At 38.5% G+C, this 18,161-nt stretch overlaps 1 protein-coding gene and 1 long non-coding RNA gene across 2 annotated transcripts; both read left to right on the forward strand.

The window, feature by feature from the left end:
• Window positions 1-1,106: 1,106 nt before the first annotated feature.
• Window positions 1,107-10,503, forward strand: LOC114566516 (histone acetyltransferase KAT5). Its single transcript, XM_028595040.1, has 16 exons — window positions 1,107-1,169; window positions 1,250-1,316; window positions 2,324-2,392; window positions 2,534-2,670; window positions 3,527-3,595; window positions 3,686-3,868; window positions 4,472-4,639; window positions 4,722-4,796; window positions 6,133-6,195; window positions 6,464-6,712; window positions 6,812-6,901; window positions 6,992-7,132; window positions 7,267-7,360; window positions 7,620-7,779; window positions 7,896-7,977; window positions 8,610-10,503. Exons 1-16 carry the CDS (start codon window positions 1,140-1,142, stop codon window positions 8,742-8,744), a joined length of 1,812 nt encoding a protein of 603 aa, XP_028450841.1. The 5' UTR covers window positions 1,107-1,139; the 3' UTR covers window positions 8,745-10,503.
• Window positions 10,504-10,896: 393 nt separating this feature from the next.
• On the forward strand, window positions 10,897-12,636 carry LOC114566332 (uncharacterized). The gene is made up of 3 exons (XR_003694045.1): window positions 10,897-11,147; window positions 11,283-11,420; window positions 12,561-12,636. It is a non-coding gene; the product is annotated as an uncharacterized LOC114566332 (long non-coding RNA).
• The last annotated feature ends 5,525 nt before the right edge of the window (window positions 12,637-18,161 follow it).

An 18,161-nucleotide genomic window follows, 5' to 3' on the forward strand; every position in this document is an offset into this window, starting at 1 on the left:
AGACATGTAAACCATCCTTCCTTGAAAATATGCAGGACTACATCAGCATTTTTGCATGTCCTATGCCATTACCTGTCATGCAGTCTCTTTGCAGTACTATGTGTGAGAATATGTAAAATGTAATTTTATCTTGATATAATGAGGCTGGTGCCTGGTTTGATTTAAGTTTTTTGGATGTGTGCACTCTCTCTTCTGGTTGTTTATGAGTACTGCATAGTCATCAAATTGGCTTTAATTGATTAAACCCTATAAGGCTGCAGCACCCCGAGACAGATCGATGCACTCATAGTCAAATCGGGTGGTAACAATCTTAATTCAAAGTATAATTGCCATAATGACGTAGGGCAGATCCACATCCCCATGACCACGAGGAGCCGACTTGGGGCTGAATCAGGGTCAAGGAAACGTTTGTTTCCAGAGAAGAGAGAGCCCATTCTGCAGAGATCAGGTCTGAGAGTTGATGCCTTTGTCCTCACAGCAGCTCACATTCAATACCCACCAGAAAACTCTGTAACCCCTGAGTTTAGGCCTGTTTGTGCTTTCGGAATAATTGCCACTACATCTTCTTCTAAGTTTTTGTCGTCAATATACTTTCATACATTTCTATGTGGTATTACACAATTGTATCACAATTTTAGTGTTAAGCCTAGTGGTAATACCTATATGTCAATTTAGGCCTACAATTTTCCAAGTTGGACAAGCTTGGACAGCACATAGTTATTACAATGACTATCATTGAAATGCTGTTAAAACAACTGTAAGCTGGATGTCTAAATATTTTAGATATATTTAGCCCATTTTTACTCAAAGGACATTAAGATTCAAGAGTAAATTGAAGTTTTGTAAGTGTGTTTTGAACAATGAAATACTGAGGTTAACCTGCAGTAAACCTGCTAGAACATGGATTGAAAAAAAAAAAAAAAAAAAAAAAAGACATGTTCAGCAAAGTTCAGAAAGCTCACCAATGGATGTATTATATTAACTCACCTGCCTCTTTGGGAGCACTCCTGCTTCTTTCTTCCGGGTTGGTTTTCCGACTTCCGCTCCTCGCATTCTTTCAAGAATTTTCATCTTGCATTTTATTACATCTTTGTTGTGGACCGGCATTTTCCCACAACACCCTGCTCCTGCTCTCACAGATGACGAAAATGGCGGACAACGCATCATCGGTAGGTTTTTGAGAGATACAATTTTATTTTAGAGACATTGACCAGTTTCGGGATGGAAATTAACGTATTATTTTCAACAGGTCGAGATTGTTGAGGGCTGTCGCCTCCCCGTTCTTCGTAAAAACCAAGAGCACGAGGACGAATGGCGTAAGTATTGTCCGGTTGATCTTCCAGTGCTAAGCTAGCTAATGCTAACAGACGAACCTCAGCTGTTGTTATCAGACGCCACGGCCTCCAGTTAAAGCACTGTAAACACCACACTCACAGGGTACACATGTAGTTGTACCATGTTAATGTAATTGATTTGAATGCTTGCTAAAACCACTGTTACATCCAAGGGACGTTTTAAAAAAAATAAATAATAAAGATACAGTTTATTGGGAAAGACTAACTCAGGAAGAAAATCCATTTGACATCAGACTGTTGTTTACAAATATAAAACCGATTGTTCAAGTTAAATAGTTGGTTTCCTAATTGCAGATTGGCTCACTTATAAGCACTATGTTTGGGCTAAAGTGGTTCTAATGGTTCTGACAGCTCGGAGGATGAGAAAAGTAAAAGCCACAATAAAATTAGCCCAAATCAGTCCTGCATCTAAGTGACACTTTCTCAGTTAATTTGTTATTGTTACGCTTCACAAAGGCCATTATGGCAGCGTTACTATTACTTTTTAATAAGTGACATGATATTGTTTAACCCCCATCTCCAAGTGGGTTTAAATTAAAGCACTAACCTATTGAGTACTAACTGTTTCAGCACTACTTGCTAGCTTAGGTTAGTGAAAGCTACATAAATCCTTTAACCCACAATATCTGTTGACTATTTGTTAGTCTATAATGTTTTAGCAGCTATTTCGGGGGGCACATCTCTTCTGACACCTTGGCTAAGAAGATGATGAATATATATAAATAAATTGTACTTACATGTGGAACTTTGTAGTTTGGCTTATTTGAAACTGTGTACTTTTATGTGATTCTCGCTGTTCCGAGTTTGAACTTTCATGATTGTGTGCACTTATTGAAAGCCGCTTTGGATAAAAGCGTCCGCTAAATGAAATGTAATGTCAATGTAAGTTATGGTCCATCACAATAATTTTGTTAATTTGAGTACAGTTCATTGCAAGTTTTAATTTGACTTGTCTTCTTTTCTTACAGCATTGGCTGAAATCTTAAGTGTGAAGGAAGTCTCTTCGAGAAAGCTTTTCTATGTTCACTATATTGACTGTGAGTATAGTTTGTTACTAATTATTATTATTATTTTTTTTTTTTACATTTTAACTGTTGGTCACTTTACAGGCTGAATTCATTACACAGAAACATAAACAAAATGTCTTCTTGTTTGTGTAAAATTGCTTGTGTTAAAAGTCAACAAGCGGCTGGATGAGTGGGTCACAGGGGACAGGCTGGACATGAAGAAGCTTCAGTTTCCTAAGAAAGAAGCTAAAACGCCTACCAAGAATGGTCTTTCAGGCTCCCGTCCCAGTTCTCCAGAGAGAGAAGTGGTAAGCATGTGCTACGCCACCAAATATTTATCTCAAACTCCCAATCATTGCAACAATACACTCAGTTTTGGCACCATCCCCATTGTGAAGACACTAGTATATACAATATAAGCCTTCAGTTTCCATCCCAGCATTTTGACAGCTGTAACAGCGACTGAGTCATTTTAAAAGATGGCTCCAAGGTAGACCAGTGGATGCTATAATTGTTAGATGAGTAAGATTAGTCATGTTTCAGACTAGTTAGCCCTTTGCATTGCTTCAATGTACTGACCGCATTTAAAAGTTAAATTTGATGTCAAGCTCAATTACTGTGTTATGAATATTGCTAAGTGGATCATATAAACTGTGTGGTGTAGATTGTAACAAGTTAGATTAGTATTTATAATAAGCGGTGGTCAATTCTACAAGCAGCACAAAGAAAATAACTTTGTTTTTAGGAGTTAATCATTTTCACTGGTGGTTGTTTAGATGAACAAAAAAACTCAGTGTAACTATATAAGCAACCATTTACATGGTTGTTTTACCATTATTTTGCATGCTGCTTTAAACAACAATTTGTTCAAATGTACCAACACAATATGATGCGTTTTCTAGTAGTAGTAGATTATATGTTCATTGATTTTTATAATGAACTTAGCCTCGACACTTAAATAATTACATTTTAGCGAAACATTTAAGGAGTGCGTGATAAGGAGAACTCTCCATTTGTTTCAGTCTTATGTTTTTCTATTCATACTTCTACAGATCTTTATTTAGATTGCCCCAGAAACTGTTAATTTTTAATGCTGTTAGTTATCATTAAAGACACTCAATGTCAGTTAACCCCCTTCCTTCTCTTCCTTTCTGTTCAATACAGAGGAAGAGTCTAGATCTCAACGTACAGTCTGCCACAGCTCCTTCCAGAGGCAAAACCCTCCCCACACCGGTACAACTTGAATTGACACATTTTTTTTCCCGAAATGACTGAGACCTTGTTTAAACCTGGTGTTAACATGCAACCTTTGTGATCATACAGCTATCGGGTCATGCTGAACTGCATGGGAATCCAGAAATAAACAACCATGAAATAAAAAAGGAAGATGCTGATCCGGTCGTGCAGATCACATCTGGAAGTGCTTTAACACACAGTGTAACCAAATGTTTGTCAGGTGTATGCACTGGACTTGTCAAGCCACATTTCAACTTCAAATCTTTCAAGGTAGCTGGTATTCTCGGTTTATGTTGTAATCTCTCATGTGCTGAAGATGGATTATTCTATGAGATTTCATTGTCTGCAGGTGTAATTTAAAATATATATTTTTAAATCACATATACTAAAGCAGCTAACATAATAAATCACCCAACAAGGTAGGAGTGGAAAGTTGTTGATTCAGGCAGGTTTGACTCCTGAAGACACATTTTTAGTTGTAAGAATAAACCCAAGGGAGTGGCAGCTGATCTGTGTCTCTTGCATCTTAATACCAGGTTTCAATAGGGCCTTTACTTTGAACTAGTTTAAGCTGGAGATAAACTGAAATTGGTGAAACCTGCTTAATGTGATATGCTGTGGCTATTAACCCAGACACAGTCTTAGCGCCTATCAGTGAACAGACTGCAGATAATATTAAGATGGCACTGCTTCATGAAATAAAACTGGAATACCCAGCTTCTAATGAGTAAATTGCTCTGTATTTTTTAAAACTCAGAACCATCTATCTGGAATCCAAAAATTATGTATGGAAACAAAACCTGATTCATTTAAGTATTTGGTCGGTCTGTACTCATTTTAAGCACAATGTCTAACAACGTTTGTTTCCTGCAGAAGAGGAAAGAGGCCGTCCCCTTGGCAACTCAGGTACCCCCGGCCACCCCTGTGCCCTCCCTGCCAAGTTCAGCTGAAGCCTCTCAGGCATCTGTTTTTCCTGCTGTGAGGGAGACCAACACCTTTAAATCGCGCGAAGAACATGAACCGATCTCGTCGCTCACAACGGTAAAGAAAACGGTCTTGGAGTCTTAAATGTTTGAGTTTTTTTTAACTGGCTAATGCTTAACTCATCTCTTTAAAACGATAGAACGGCACTGCCCGACGACTCATCCCCCAGCAGCCGGGGAGGAAGAGAAAAGCAAATTGTGGCGGACCGGACGAGGTAAGTAACTTCAATATATTTAATCTTTACGATCAGCTTATTATTTTTTTATTTAAATTGTATACCTTATGACCTTTTTTAAAAAGAAAAAAAAACAAAATGTGATTTTGTCTTTATTTTGAGCACTGCAAACTCAAACATTTAAACAGTATAGTTTTACATTCTAAACCTAAGTCAAAGAACAATTTTTTTTATCATCTACACCAGTATTAAAAGCCAAAAGGACCACAGATATTGCCGGTATTAATATCAGCAGGATTAAAGTTTTTGTTAAATCCCAAATTTAAGAAAGTAAAAGCATATTTCTCACATGAATTCTTTATTCTTCATTACAGTCTTGAAAGTGACAAGCTTTTCCACTGTGCTACTTTCTATATATCCATCCTTAGAAAATACAAGTAGCTTATATGAGTATGTTGACACAAATATTTTCCAACCAATACTTCTTATTTTTCAATTTTGCGAGGACATTACACATCACAACTCCCTGTTGTTTCTGAGCCTGAACTCTATTTTGTTTAGACCTGCTTAATTTTGAATTGGTTAGAAATCAACATAATGACCAACAAAATACCAGCGAGTATCAGGGACATTTTAATTTTTTGATATGTACTAATTGTTACTTTACATTAGATTTGTCAGTCTCGTGTTAAATTTTCATGTGAAGTTAATTCAGTTTATACTGACCTTTTTGTTTCGCTCCATTTAGAAATGAAGTGCTGTGGCTGAATTGATTGATGCAAATTTAAAATGTATTTAGTCCTTTGCAAGCATATTATATATATATATATATATTTATTTATTTATTTATTTATTTATTTATTTATTAATTTTGCATTACAAAATGTTTATGATCTATGACAAAATACTTGACAAACTTATTGCAGTCTATTTTGATTAAAATATTTAATGTCACTAAATGAGGCAAAAGAAATGTCCAAACACAGCAGGTCAGACCAGGATTTTCAAGGTTTCTAATCACGCTGTCAAGCTACTGGACATGAGCAGCTCAGCTGTTGTGTAGCACATAACTGCAGCTGACCTCCCACGTTCCTCATCTCTGATGACAGAGGCCAGCGGGTTTGTCATATAAGTTAACAAAACAATCTATCAAACCCACATATAATAATTGGTTGAATGTTTGTGTTTGCTCTTTTCCTCACTGTTCAATCGTTGGCATCTCTATCACTACTTATGATTGCCAGTATTGCTGGCTGGCAAACAACTTACACTGAAACCACTTACACTGAAGTTCAATATTGCTTTCAATCTGCCCTTTAACCAAATTGTTCCATGTAACTAGGAACCATTTTGTTTTTGTCTCTTTGTCTGCTAGATGATAAAGGTTTTGCAGTATAACAACCCTCAAACTGCCAGTGTCTTTCTGCCACCACCAGAGGTCTGTTTTACTTCCTATCATTGCCCATTGATTGTCTGTTTCTGCACATTCAGCTGGGCCTTAGTGTGTCCAATAAAATGAAGGCGCTGCTTAATTCAGACTCAACTTTTTGGAGTGTGTATAGATTGTTTAAAATATGTTACATTTAATTTAAATGTGCAGAAATCTTAATCTAATTTTTATCAAGCATTTTCTTTTTAACACAATATTTAACTACTTGAAAATAACTGCAGCAAGGGTGTCTCATGTTCACCTTGTTTACCACCAGGATTCCCAAGACAGTTCGGACGGCATCCCGTCTGCACCCCGCATGACGGGCAGTCTGGTATCTGATCGCAGCCATGACGACATCGTCACCCGCATGAAAAACATTGAGTGTATAGAGTTAGGACGTCACAGACTGAAGCCCTGGTACTTCTCACCATACCCACAGGAACTCACCACATTGCCCATCCTCTACCTCTGTGAATTCTGTCTCAAGTACCTCAAAAGCCTGAAGTGTCTGCAGAGGCATTTGGTAAGAATCATCAGTATGTTGCCACCTTAAACCTTAAGCTCTCGCCGCTTAGGTTGTTGCACATTGCACTCATCCACTTGTGTCTTACATCTTTGACAGACAAAATGTAATCTAAGACATCCTCCAGGCAACGAGATCTACCGCAAAGGCACCATCTCGTTTTTTGAGATTGACGGCAGGAAAAACAAAGTAAGTGCTACGGGGATTTTTTTTTTTTTTTACAGCATTTTGTTGTATTTATTTTGTTTTTGATTGATATATATCTGTTATTTTTTCCAGAATTATTCCCAGAACCTGTGTTTACTTGCTAAGTGTTTCCTGGACCACAAAACCTTGTATTACGACACAGACCCTTTCCTCTTCTATGTTATGACGGAGTATGACTCCAAAGGCTTCCACATAGTGGGCTACTTCTCTAAGGTACAAAAATTGTGCGAATCATTTTGAATTACTGGTATTGTGTGTATGTACTGTCCATTCGTAAGGGCTTGGAAAAAGTCTTCTATCTAAACGGGTTCCCAAAACTAAACTACATTTTTATTTTCTGTGTGCAGGAAAAAGAGTCGACTGAAGATTATAACGTTGCCTGCATCCTGACCTTGCCTCCCTACCAGCGGAGAGGCTATGGCAAACTGCTCATTGAGTTCAGTAAGTGTAGTATCAAAAACCGTAGCACAAAGTTCAGTAAATATAGAATAGAATAGCCTTTATTGTCATTGCACTGTGAAGGTACAACGAAATGTAGGGTGCTCTCACAGAGCCACCCTTGCACCACACACAAAAGAAAAAACAAACAACAAAAAAACAAGGGACGACATATACATTTATATACACTTACATTCAAATTCCTTGGACATTAACTGTGCTCACCTGGGCTAATCTGTGCACTGTGTTTTGTATTTGTCAGGTTACGAGCTGTCCAAGGTAGAAGGGAAGACGGGCACTCCTGAGAAGCCACTTTCTGACCTCGGCCTTTTGTCCTATCGCTCCTACTGGTCCCAGACCATCTTGGAAATTCTCATGGACCTTAAACCTGACAATGGAGAAAGGCCGCAGATTACCATCAAGTATGTGGCTCTTGGCATTTTATTTTAACCTTTTTTAATTGTCTTGAATACTTTTCAGAACAGCAGTTCAATGATTGGCTCACTTTTCATTTGACTTTCTTTTTTTAAACCTCCAGTGAGATCAGTGAGATCACAAGTGTAAAGAAAGAAGATGTCATTTCAACGCTTCAGTACCTCAACCTCATCAACTATTACAAGGTTAGAGACCAACGCTGTGTTCCATTTTTATTTCCTTCATCCTCAACCCTTTCTGATTACATCTGCAGCATCGTGGTGTATCAATTAACAACTTGGCTGTGTAAATTAACGGGGCAGTGGACACCCCCCCTCTGCCATCACCCCTGGAAAGCCTTGCAAATAACTGAAGTGTAAATGGATAAACAGCCGGAGTTGGTAACTGGATGCCATCCACTGTAAAACAAGAGAAGCGGTAGACAAAATACTTGCCCACACTTCTGTCATTAGTCTTTACACAACTCTCCATTCACCTGTCTCAGATGCTTTGAGTCTTACATTTGTGGATGTTTTTTAATGTAATGATAGGGAGAAGCATTGTTTCAATTGCACTTGTTTCAATATCCAAATTTGACAGTTTGACAAAATGTTTTAGTTTGTAAAAATCGATTCAATAAAAAACTGCCATCACTGATGAAATAAGCAATGTTACGGCAAAGCACAGGCAACTGATATAACCCACTAGTGGTATCACATAACATATTGATGTAGCCAGACGTATGGTTAGTTTTCACAAAAATGTATGCGGTGTGCTCTAAAAAATGTAATGTGACATTCTGTCTAAATTTTGTGACTGTCTTGTCTCTTGAATCTAGGGACAGTACATCCTGACTCTTTCAGAGGACATTGTGGATGGGCATGAAAGAGCAATGCAGAAGAGACACCTGCGCATAGATCCAAAATGCCTTCACTTTACACCTAAGGACTGGAGCAAGAGGGGCAAGTGGTAGAGTCACTGAGTTCCCTCCCCAAACCGCCAGATAGCAGACTTGAAGCAAACAGTGGATCAGATAGAGGTTTTTGTCAAGGTTTCTCACCGAGAACCTGAAAACCTTTTTGAACCCAGGACCCCTCTTCAGATAAGAAACAATGAACATAAATTGAGATGCATACGATTTTATTGTGAAATATTCATTATATATTGTGAATCTAAAAAGCTCTCAAACTTGGTGACAAAAGAGAGACTTGTTAACAGTGGCACCGCCAACAACACACCTTCTACTGTGTAAAAGATCCTGTTAATGACCAACAGTGCGTTGAAAGTGAGATATGTTTAATAGTGTAAATTAAAGCTTAAATTGGCAAACATTCAGACCACCTAATGGAAACAAGAAGGTTGTTAAACAATAATTTGAATTCTACAGTGATTTGCCTTATCTGTTAACGAGTCCACATCATGTAGAAACCACAAAGGGCATTTCTTTTCCTTAAATTCAACAAGGAAAGGTTGTTTCTCTTTTGCTTTGTCCAATACAAACAGTGTGTGATTTGATCTACATCTTTGAGACAAAATCACAAAAAAGTGGCGTTAAAATGTTTTCGTCAAAATTATTAATGTAACCCAGAAAATGTCAAACTCATTGTGACTCTATTCAATGACATCACTTTAGTTTGTCATTCCACATTATATTTAAGAAACCTTAGTTGTTGGCAAAAGTACAATACTTGTAGCACTCTTTTTATTGTCTGAACAGCACTCCAAACTCTTACTTTCTACTTTGAATATAGATTTTTGTACAGTGTACTGTGCAGGCTTCATAACATCTCTCAAACATCTCCTTCTGGGCATGTTTGAATTGTTTTGAAAACAATACCTATGGTTACACTCACACTTATTATATAGTGACTCAATGCAAAATGTATTGTGAGTGTGTAAACAGTGAGGGTAGGTAAAAGGAAAACGATTTTCAGTTTCTGTTTTGGGAGAACAAAATTAAAAACTCAACGCACAGATAGTAATTTTCAGTTTATTGTGATTCTCCTCCAGTGCCTGAATTTTATTGTCTTTCAACTACCAGGGAGAACAGATGTTCTTGTGGTAATATGGTTCACTTGTATTAAAAAAAGAAAATGTATATTCAAATACACAGCCAGAACACCTTGTATGCAGACAGAAAATTCAAAACTAGACATCAAGATCTACAGTTATGTTGCTTAACAACCAACATGGTCAATTCAGGTTTGTTATCTTACAGTAGTAGCTCTGCTTTTATTTCCCTATGTTTTAAATAGTTGGAAGTATTTATGGTCTTTTGTTTGTGATCATTCAGGTGAATCTTTTTTCCGATAATCCTGTGTCATGATGATCTGTACAGTGTGCAATGAGACAAATCACGATCATGTTCCCTGTAACTGTACATACTGAACCTGATTGTAAAAACAAAAAAGAAGAAAAAAGCTTAGAAGACAGAAGCCATGTTGAACTGTTAGAGGAATGTAAATTTTGTGTACAGTTGTATTAGTGTCTTTTTTTACTTAATGTAAACTAACTGGCTGCACAATATCAACAAGAAAAGACCTAAGTGGTATCTTACTTTCAGTTTGTGTTGTATGTTTACATGTCACAAAGTATGTTGAATTTACCCAGTTGAAATATTTAGTATATCTTTAAGTAAAACATGGTCGAGAGTATGATTTGAACGTTTGATATAAAAAGCTTGTTGAATTGATAAAAAAATTCTTAAAAACCATAAAAGTGTTTAAAAGTGAGTCATAACCCTCATTTAATGTGCAGTATTTCTATTGACAGAGAGATCCATGTTCAACTATTAAACAGGTAAAAAAATAAAAAAGCCAACCAATGAATAACCACATATGAATGTCACTAACCGTATAGACATTTCTGATGTTACTCTATCAAATGTGTAAAATGAATCTCCCTGCAGAGCTGTGTAGAATATAACAGGGATATGTTCGTAATGCGAGAGATGATTCTCTGGAAAGATACAAACGTACAGAGATGAAACCAATGCAAAGTGGATTTGGGATCGACCTCCTCACAGCAAGTTTGCATGATAGCCACCAGGGGGCAGCATTATGAATTTCCCTCCCCGTGTGTCCAAAATTGCATTTCCAAAGTTTAAACGACAAGCTAAAATGACAACGTACATGTGCAACCACCTGACTAGCCTATTATAATTCCATTGCAGCTGGCGAGGGCCAGGGGAAATCTGATCAACAAAATGGACACCTGCAGTGGATCTAAATTAATTCTCCAAACTACAGGTACATGCGTAATATGCTAAACCGTGTGAGTAAACTAAGTCAGTGCTGCGTGAATAAGTGAATTAAACATTTCCTAAACTAGTTAATGGCTGATGCTGACCCACACCTTTACAGTTGGACAGAACAAGGTAGGTAAACCGCTGACCCTTTAAAACCTTCATTGACTTCTTTGGCTGCAGGTGTAACACTTGTTGGGTCTCTGTACTCCGCTCTGGTGAAACTTCTCTCATCATCACATCACACCCATTTTCTTTCTGCACTAGGGAGAGCTCCACCAGCCCTCACGAGGACCGAGAAGAATTTCACACTAATCTAATGTCCTCACCACATCACTCATTTGGGCAGCTCTACCTGACATGTAGTAGCTACATTTTCTCATCCTGATTCCAGACTTGTGGCAGGTTGTATATTATCTGGTCCTTTGAGATTCTAGTATGTGTGTGTGTGTGTGTCTATATATATATATATATATATATATATATATATATATATATATATATATATATATATATATATATGTGTGTGTGTGTGTGTGTGTGTGTGTGTGACGTTTGAATATATTGAATGAATCGTATTCTGAATATATTGAATGAAAGTCTGAATATATTGAATGAAATATATACAAGGTTCATTCAATATACTTCCATTCAATATATTCATACATTCATTCAATATATTCAACGTTCATTCAATATATTCAGACTTTCATTCAATATATTCAAACTTTACACACACAACTTTACACAAATTATATATATATATATATATATATATATATATATAGATATTATATATATCTGGCTTCATGTGTTTTTTACTCACAAGACAATATACTGTATATACCAGAGCTGAAAAGATCAGTCGATTAACAACAGAAAATTTAAATATTTAAAGAAAAGTATTAATAGTTTAAATCACTTTTAAGGCAACATCCAAATATTCTCCGGTTTCAGCTTCTTAATGTGATTATTTGGTTTTCATTAGATTATATACTTAATATCTTTTGGTATTGGACAGAGGACAAAGGTTTAAGAATGAGCCTTGGTTTTTATTGTGCTCACAGCTCAGAGTAGCTCATTTTCTGTCATTGTTTCAAACCGCATGTCTCCAGCATGTGATCCCCCATGAAATGTAATATTTCATACGATTTTAAAACTTAAGAAAGACAAATGTGTTTCTCTGCAGAGCTGTAATTGTTTGAGTCTTTGAGGTCTTAGTGGAACATTTCCACATGGTGTCACTGTAGCACTGATTGTCCAAAATGACCTCTGGTGTGACCAACAGTTTGAAAGGCTCAGACCATCATGCTCCAGCAGCTGTATAGTATACCATAAATAAGTCAAGTGTAGATTGTATTAATGATATCAGAATGGGATATAATCTTAGTCAGTCTTAAAGCGGTCAGAATAATCATATTTTATTTTATAGTTCATAAGATATCCATGAGCTCCACATTGTTACTTGGTTTAAATATTTGAACTTTCTAACTCTTTTCTATGAGGTAATGGATTGTTAGTTGTTTGTATTGGTTTATTTTTTAGATGAAAACAACACTGAATGCCGGAGGAGCCGACAAACTCCCGAAACACCTCCTGACTGCTGATAAACACACTGAGGTATGCTTGTTTTTAAGAAAACTGTTACTAACTACTATCAACTAGTGCCTCTGTTTTTATTTCTCTTATCTCTTCAAGGCACACACCACCAGCAACGCAGGCTTCTCCTCCTCCCCACCCCCGCCCCCGCACCCAGACCAGAGCCACTGACCTGGTAACACACACAGCCATATGGTACGGCCATGGCAGCACTCCATACAGTAATTAGGGGGATGGTGCCGGACACTTGGCTCTGCTGCAGCGTAGGTTAAGCACCATGATCCTTCTTTTAACCTGAACATCATTAAGTGGTTTACCCAAATATTCAGGTATGTGTTTTATAAGATACAGGGACTGTTGGAGAAGGAAAATGGGCACTATGTTATTACACTCCTGTGCTCCCATTGTTCTCTAGCAGGTTGATTGTTTGTTATGGTCTCGACCCACACTGGCTGCGTTTGGGGAGTACACAGAGGTCTCTACAAATAAACAGACACACACACACACACACACACACACACACACACACACACACACACTGCCATTTTTACCTTTGCCCCTGACTGCTTTTGAGCCTTTATCTCTCTCTCTCTCAGAAATGTCAGTTTTGGCACAGAGAAATTAGGCTTTAAATAAACACATTGTATTATGTTTTTATTGTGATTACTTCTTTTTCCATTAATATAATAGTTAAAAAAAGATAGAGAAATCTGCATCAGCATCTAATCCACCACATTTCTGCTTGTGCGTGTAATGTTATTATATGAGGTTCTTGAGTCCTTGATTTAGCACACTGTTAAATGTACAGTCTTGCCACGGCATTTTGAATGCTCAGCTTAAGACACAGAGAGCTCTCCTCTTGGCCGCTGCTGTCCGTCGCTGTCTCAACCTCTCTCTGACAAGGAGATGAGGAGGGGGGAGGAGAAGAGAGAGTCCGGGTAAAGCTGTGTGTGTGTGAGAGAGAGAGAAAGAGAGAGAGATACAGAGAGGAGAAAGAGGGGGTTGGCTCTAGTGTGATGTGAATGGAATAGAATCAGCGCGAGAGGGAGAAAGAGGGAGGAGGACAGCACAAATCAACCTGCCTCTTGACTTCAACAACAGAATAGAGGAGCCGGTAGACAGATCGGGAAGTGTGCGTGTTGTTTTATTTTTATTTTTGAAGAGAGGAAGAGAACGGCAGACAGGAGGAACTGAAGGAGGAGGAGAAAGAGCCTCACCGTGGAGATAGATAGCAGAAAAATGCTTTCATGGGGAGAGAAGGGGAGGGAGTCGGCAGAGAGGAACAGGATGAAACAAGGCAGGGTCGAGCAGAGCTGAAATGTGGAGGTAAGCCTTTTCTTTCTCTATTGAGGTTACGGAGAATTCACATTCCAGCCTCCCTGTGTCCTCTTTCTGACGATAATGAATTCAGATAGATGGATCCACACCGTGTATGTCACATACCTCTGTATAGGCATGCATATGCCCTTATACTCACACAATCCAACCAGAGACAATGTATGAGAGCAATAGAGGATATGAAATAATGGCTTGGCATTATCATACCACCACCCAGCTTGTCCTCTCTCTGCCTCTCTGCCCATTGTGTTGTGTTGTCAGCTCTTTAAAAATGCATTTTACTCAGTGAGCCCTGTGCATGCCATTTACACGCGACATTGTAGGTTTGAATCCAGCTCGCAACCTTTGTCGCATTTCATCTCCGGCCTACCCCTCCTTCCCCTCCTCCTCTCCCGACACTAGCCCCCCCATCATCTTTCCTGTCTCTGTCCATTGTGCACCCTCCATTGAGGCAAGATTATCTTAAAAACGATGTTGTGACATTGTCAAGAAGCCACTGCGAAACCTTGCTGTAGAACGCTTGTGGCTGCAGGACTCAGAGATGAGGACAAGGTGGAGGGAGGAGGGGAGGGGAGGGATGGATGGAGGGACACAGAGAATGAAAGAGAGACAGAAAGAAAATGCAGGAACAAAAAGAGGAGCAGGATTGTTTTTATAAATACATATTTTCAAAGACAAAAAAAAGCCATCAGGCATGCGGTGTGTGGGGGATTTGTGTGGATGAAGAGCATTGTAACACTACTGCTTGTGATGATGATGGAATGGAGAACCACAACCGGAATTGGGGTGTTGTTTTCAAGGTGGCAGAGAAAAGGAGGGATGCGGGAGTCAGCCTCCTCCCCCCACCTCACCACCCCCTGCACTCTCCAGTTTAGGATGGGGCTGTGTGTTAACGAGACGTTAGGGTTTCAGGGGAGGGATAAGGCTGCTGAAGGGAAAGAAAGGCAGGGATGGAGAACTGGGGGGTAGGGGGGGAGTGGCAGTGGGGGAGAGACAAGCAGCTTACATAAGCCAGTGCACTCAAAAGACATTTAATTTACATTGAGCCACATGGATCCTCATTCAATGTGGTGTTCACTGTGGTTGACATCAGCATTTGAAACAATAAAATGCAGTTCGACCTGACGTGATGGAAGGAAGGCTGTGTGATAACTGAAAGTGACTTGATAGCATTGTGTTTGTGTTCCTGGCGAGACTGGCAGCAGGGTGTGATGTTTTTCATCAGGGTCAACTTTGAATGCGGGGTTGTGTAGGTGTGTGTGTGTGTCCACCTTGTTTTACTGTACCCACTGTTATTCTTTATGGTAAATGTTAAGTGTGTCTGCATGAAGTGCACTGACATATCGGTGCTAACAGTATGCAGCCTATTCATCTAACTCAGCTACGGTTGACTTTTGCTCTGCTGTCTTCCACTGCGCTGCATTTAGTATGTATCAAAATATGTGTCAAATTCTCAGTCAAACAGTGTATCAATCAAACACTGGCTGTACCTTAAACCAGAGTCCTTGTGTATTATTTGATAGAGAAGGTGCACAGAATCAAAATGTAATTTAAAGGCCTTCTAATACCAGAATAACAGAAACCTGTATTCCATAATTTGCCATGTAACTCCATGAAAATGTAATGATAGATTTTTTTGCCAAACAAAACTGCTTTATTAATTGCCCTCTCTCCTGAAGACGTGTATTCGAAGTCAAACTGATGGAAATGCACTCTATTGGTAAAGTAGTTTAGCAATTAGCGCCAATTTGTTTCCATTATTTTCCATAATTTAATCACCTCAAACAATTACATGTATGACAACAACTGTCTGCCTGCTATTAGTATGTGAGTGGTGATGAGCGATAAGAGATGTTTGGATTAGGGCTGTAACTAACGATTTCATTTCAGAATTTATTCAGTGAATTATTAATTAATGTGTTGTTCTCAATTAATCATTTAATAGTTTGGCTGCTAAAATCATAATTTCGCAAAGCACAAGCTGACATTCACATTGCTTGTTGTGTCCAAACCCAGATACATTTAGTTTACTATAATTTACTATCACATTTAAGAAGTCAGTTTGACTAATAATTTCTGCTCCAGTTTGGATACTGTGACATCCAGAATATGAGCACGTTTTGAGTTTGATCTGTTCTGGACACTTGACATGGCGATCAGTCCTAATGAGGTTTCTGCATGAATGTGCAGCAGTGGAACTGGAGGCGACACAGTTGTTTGACATGTTTAATATGTGAAACTGAACAAATCCAAAAAGACTCTTACTTTACCCGTACTTTTTTTGTAGTTTGAGCTCATAGGTATAAACTGAAGTGCCCATGACAAAAAAATAGGCATACATGCACAAGAGTTGTGCATTTTGAATGCAATAATTTACAACTGAGGGGTGTCTTTTCCTATAAAAGGCTTCTTCTGTGGTACTATTCCAGGTTGAGTGGGAGGGGAGAAGAGTCAGATGAGACTCTTCTATCGATCGGCCTACTTTTATTTCCTGCACCAAACAAGCTAAGAGAGCTTGAGTGTATACATGCGTCTGGCATGTGGCATGGATTCAGATTGAGTTCTTATTGTCAAGCAGAACAATTAAAATAATCCTAAATGCTCTCTCAGTCACTGCTTATGCAAACAGTAACCTCTGACATGAAAAACAAAATGTCATAATCATTGTGAAATTAAGGAGTTGTAGAAGAGAGCTGTGCTGTTGTTGTTTGCCCTTTGAAATGCAGGTGGAGAAGTGAATAACCTTTGTGTGCTTTACTCTGAATAATGATGACCACAGTTAGCATCACAGTTGTGCGGTAAGATTGAGTCACTGTCAGGGACGATAAATCTGGGCTAATATCTCCTGATGCCAGCTTCAGCAAATAGCTGACAACAGTCAACAATCAGCTTCACTTGACAATACAAGGAAAATGCAGGTTACAATTTTTTTTCTAAAGGTGCTTCCAGTTTGTGCTGCGCCATACAGTCGGTCCATGTATGAATATTTCAACAAAATTTGTCCAAAATCCAGCACAGATACTAAAGATCTGTATTCACACTCAGTCACTGAGATTTAGATGAAACATCTTGCAGAGTAACCAGGCAGATTTTGTTCAAGTCTGAGTCAGCATTGTATCATTCCTCTCATTTGGAGCCATTTTGCATGGCTACACCCCGGCAAGGCTCCCTGGTGGGGGCTCAGCGAGGAAGGCAGTTGGACAGGCGGAGCCTTCTCCTCATCAAATGGCAGGATGCTGGCAGTGTAAGCCTCTGGGTGGATCCTCTTAGCTTGTGCTCGCTGTTGTCACCTGTCCCCCGTTGGCCACTTTGGTTTTGTCCGAGGCTGTTGCCCTTTTTTAGTTGTCCAGTGGTATGTTGCAGAGTAGTACTTCACGGCTGAGATAAATTAGCATGACAAATATTCAGTGAGATTGTTTTTATCATTTGGGGAGTTTATTCTCAATGGCTACAGAGTCACTGTTGTCTTTTTGAAATGTCTTTTTAAAGACTTAAGCTTTAAAAAGCTCCCTGGATGATTTTAGAACACCCACTGTCTGCACAAAGCAATTATGTTAAATATTTAAAATGACACAAAGGAATAATACTCCTTAATATACTTTCTGAACACCCCCCTTACAAAATTGGCTGTGCCGAGTGTGAAGTCAAGGGTGAACAAAGTACAAAATACGTTATCAGTTTGTTCATTTAAATAAATTATATTGTAATAGTTGTGATAATCATTGTGCTTTCTAATGAGAGAGAAAGAGAGAGAATAAGAATAAGAAATTGATTTCTAACAACAAAACCCTGATGTATAAGTCCTGAAATATGTGGAAGCTGCTGCCTTCATGAGACATATTTATGTTAAGTATCTGCTGTGAATGCTTACGTTTCTATCTCTTTAGACACATGTAGATGAATAAAAATCCCTCAAAATATACCACTTTGCATGTTATAAAATGCCCCCCTTTCAGAAATACATTGGAGCTTATTGTTATTAATCACAATGTCTCAGTTATGTCATACATACATTCATTAAACCATTAAGCGGTGCAGTCGCTCTTTCTCATTGTTCATGTTGCTATTATAGGAGAAGTGCACTCAAGGGTATTCAGAGCCACTGAAAACAGACCAGGACCAACCATTCACACTCGCACCACGTCACGTCATCGCCATACTTGGCACATAGAGATAAAAAGGCAGAAAACATTCAGCACTGAGAGGAGT

The sequence above is a fragment of the Perca flavescens genome, chromosome 13 (genome assembly GCF_004354835.1).
Source record: "Perca flavescens isolate YP-PL-M2 chromosome 13, PFLA_1.0, whole genome shotgun sequence".
Taxonomy (NCBI): domain Eukaryota; kingdom Metazoa; phylum Chordata; class Actinopteri; order Perciformes; family Percidae; genus Perca; species Perca flavescens.

What these genes read in the sequence shown, in the direction of transcription:
- LOC114566516 (XM_028595040.1), top strand. Translation starts at nt 1,140, where the DNA reads ATGACGAAAATGGCGGACAACGCATCATCG. An exon ending in AGTGTCTGCAGAGGCATTTG is followed by an intron (nt 6,713 to 6,811) that starts GTAAGAATCATC and finishes CATCTTTGACAG; the next exon opens with ACAAAATGTAATCTAAGACA. An exon ending in TAGTGGGCTACTTCTCTAAG is followed by an intron (nt 7,133 to 7,266) that starts GTACAAAAATTG and finishes TTCTGTGTGCAG; the next exon opens with GAAAAAGAGTCGACTGAAGA.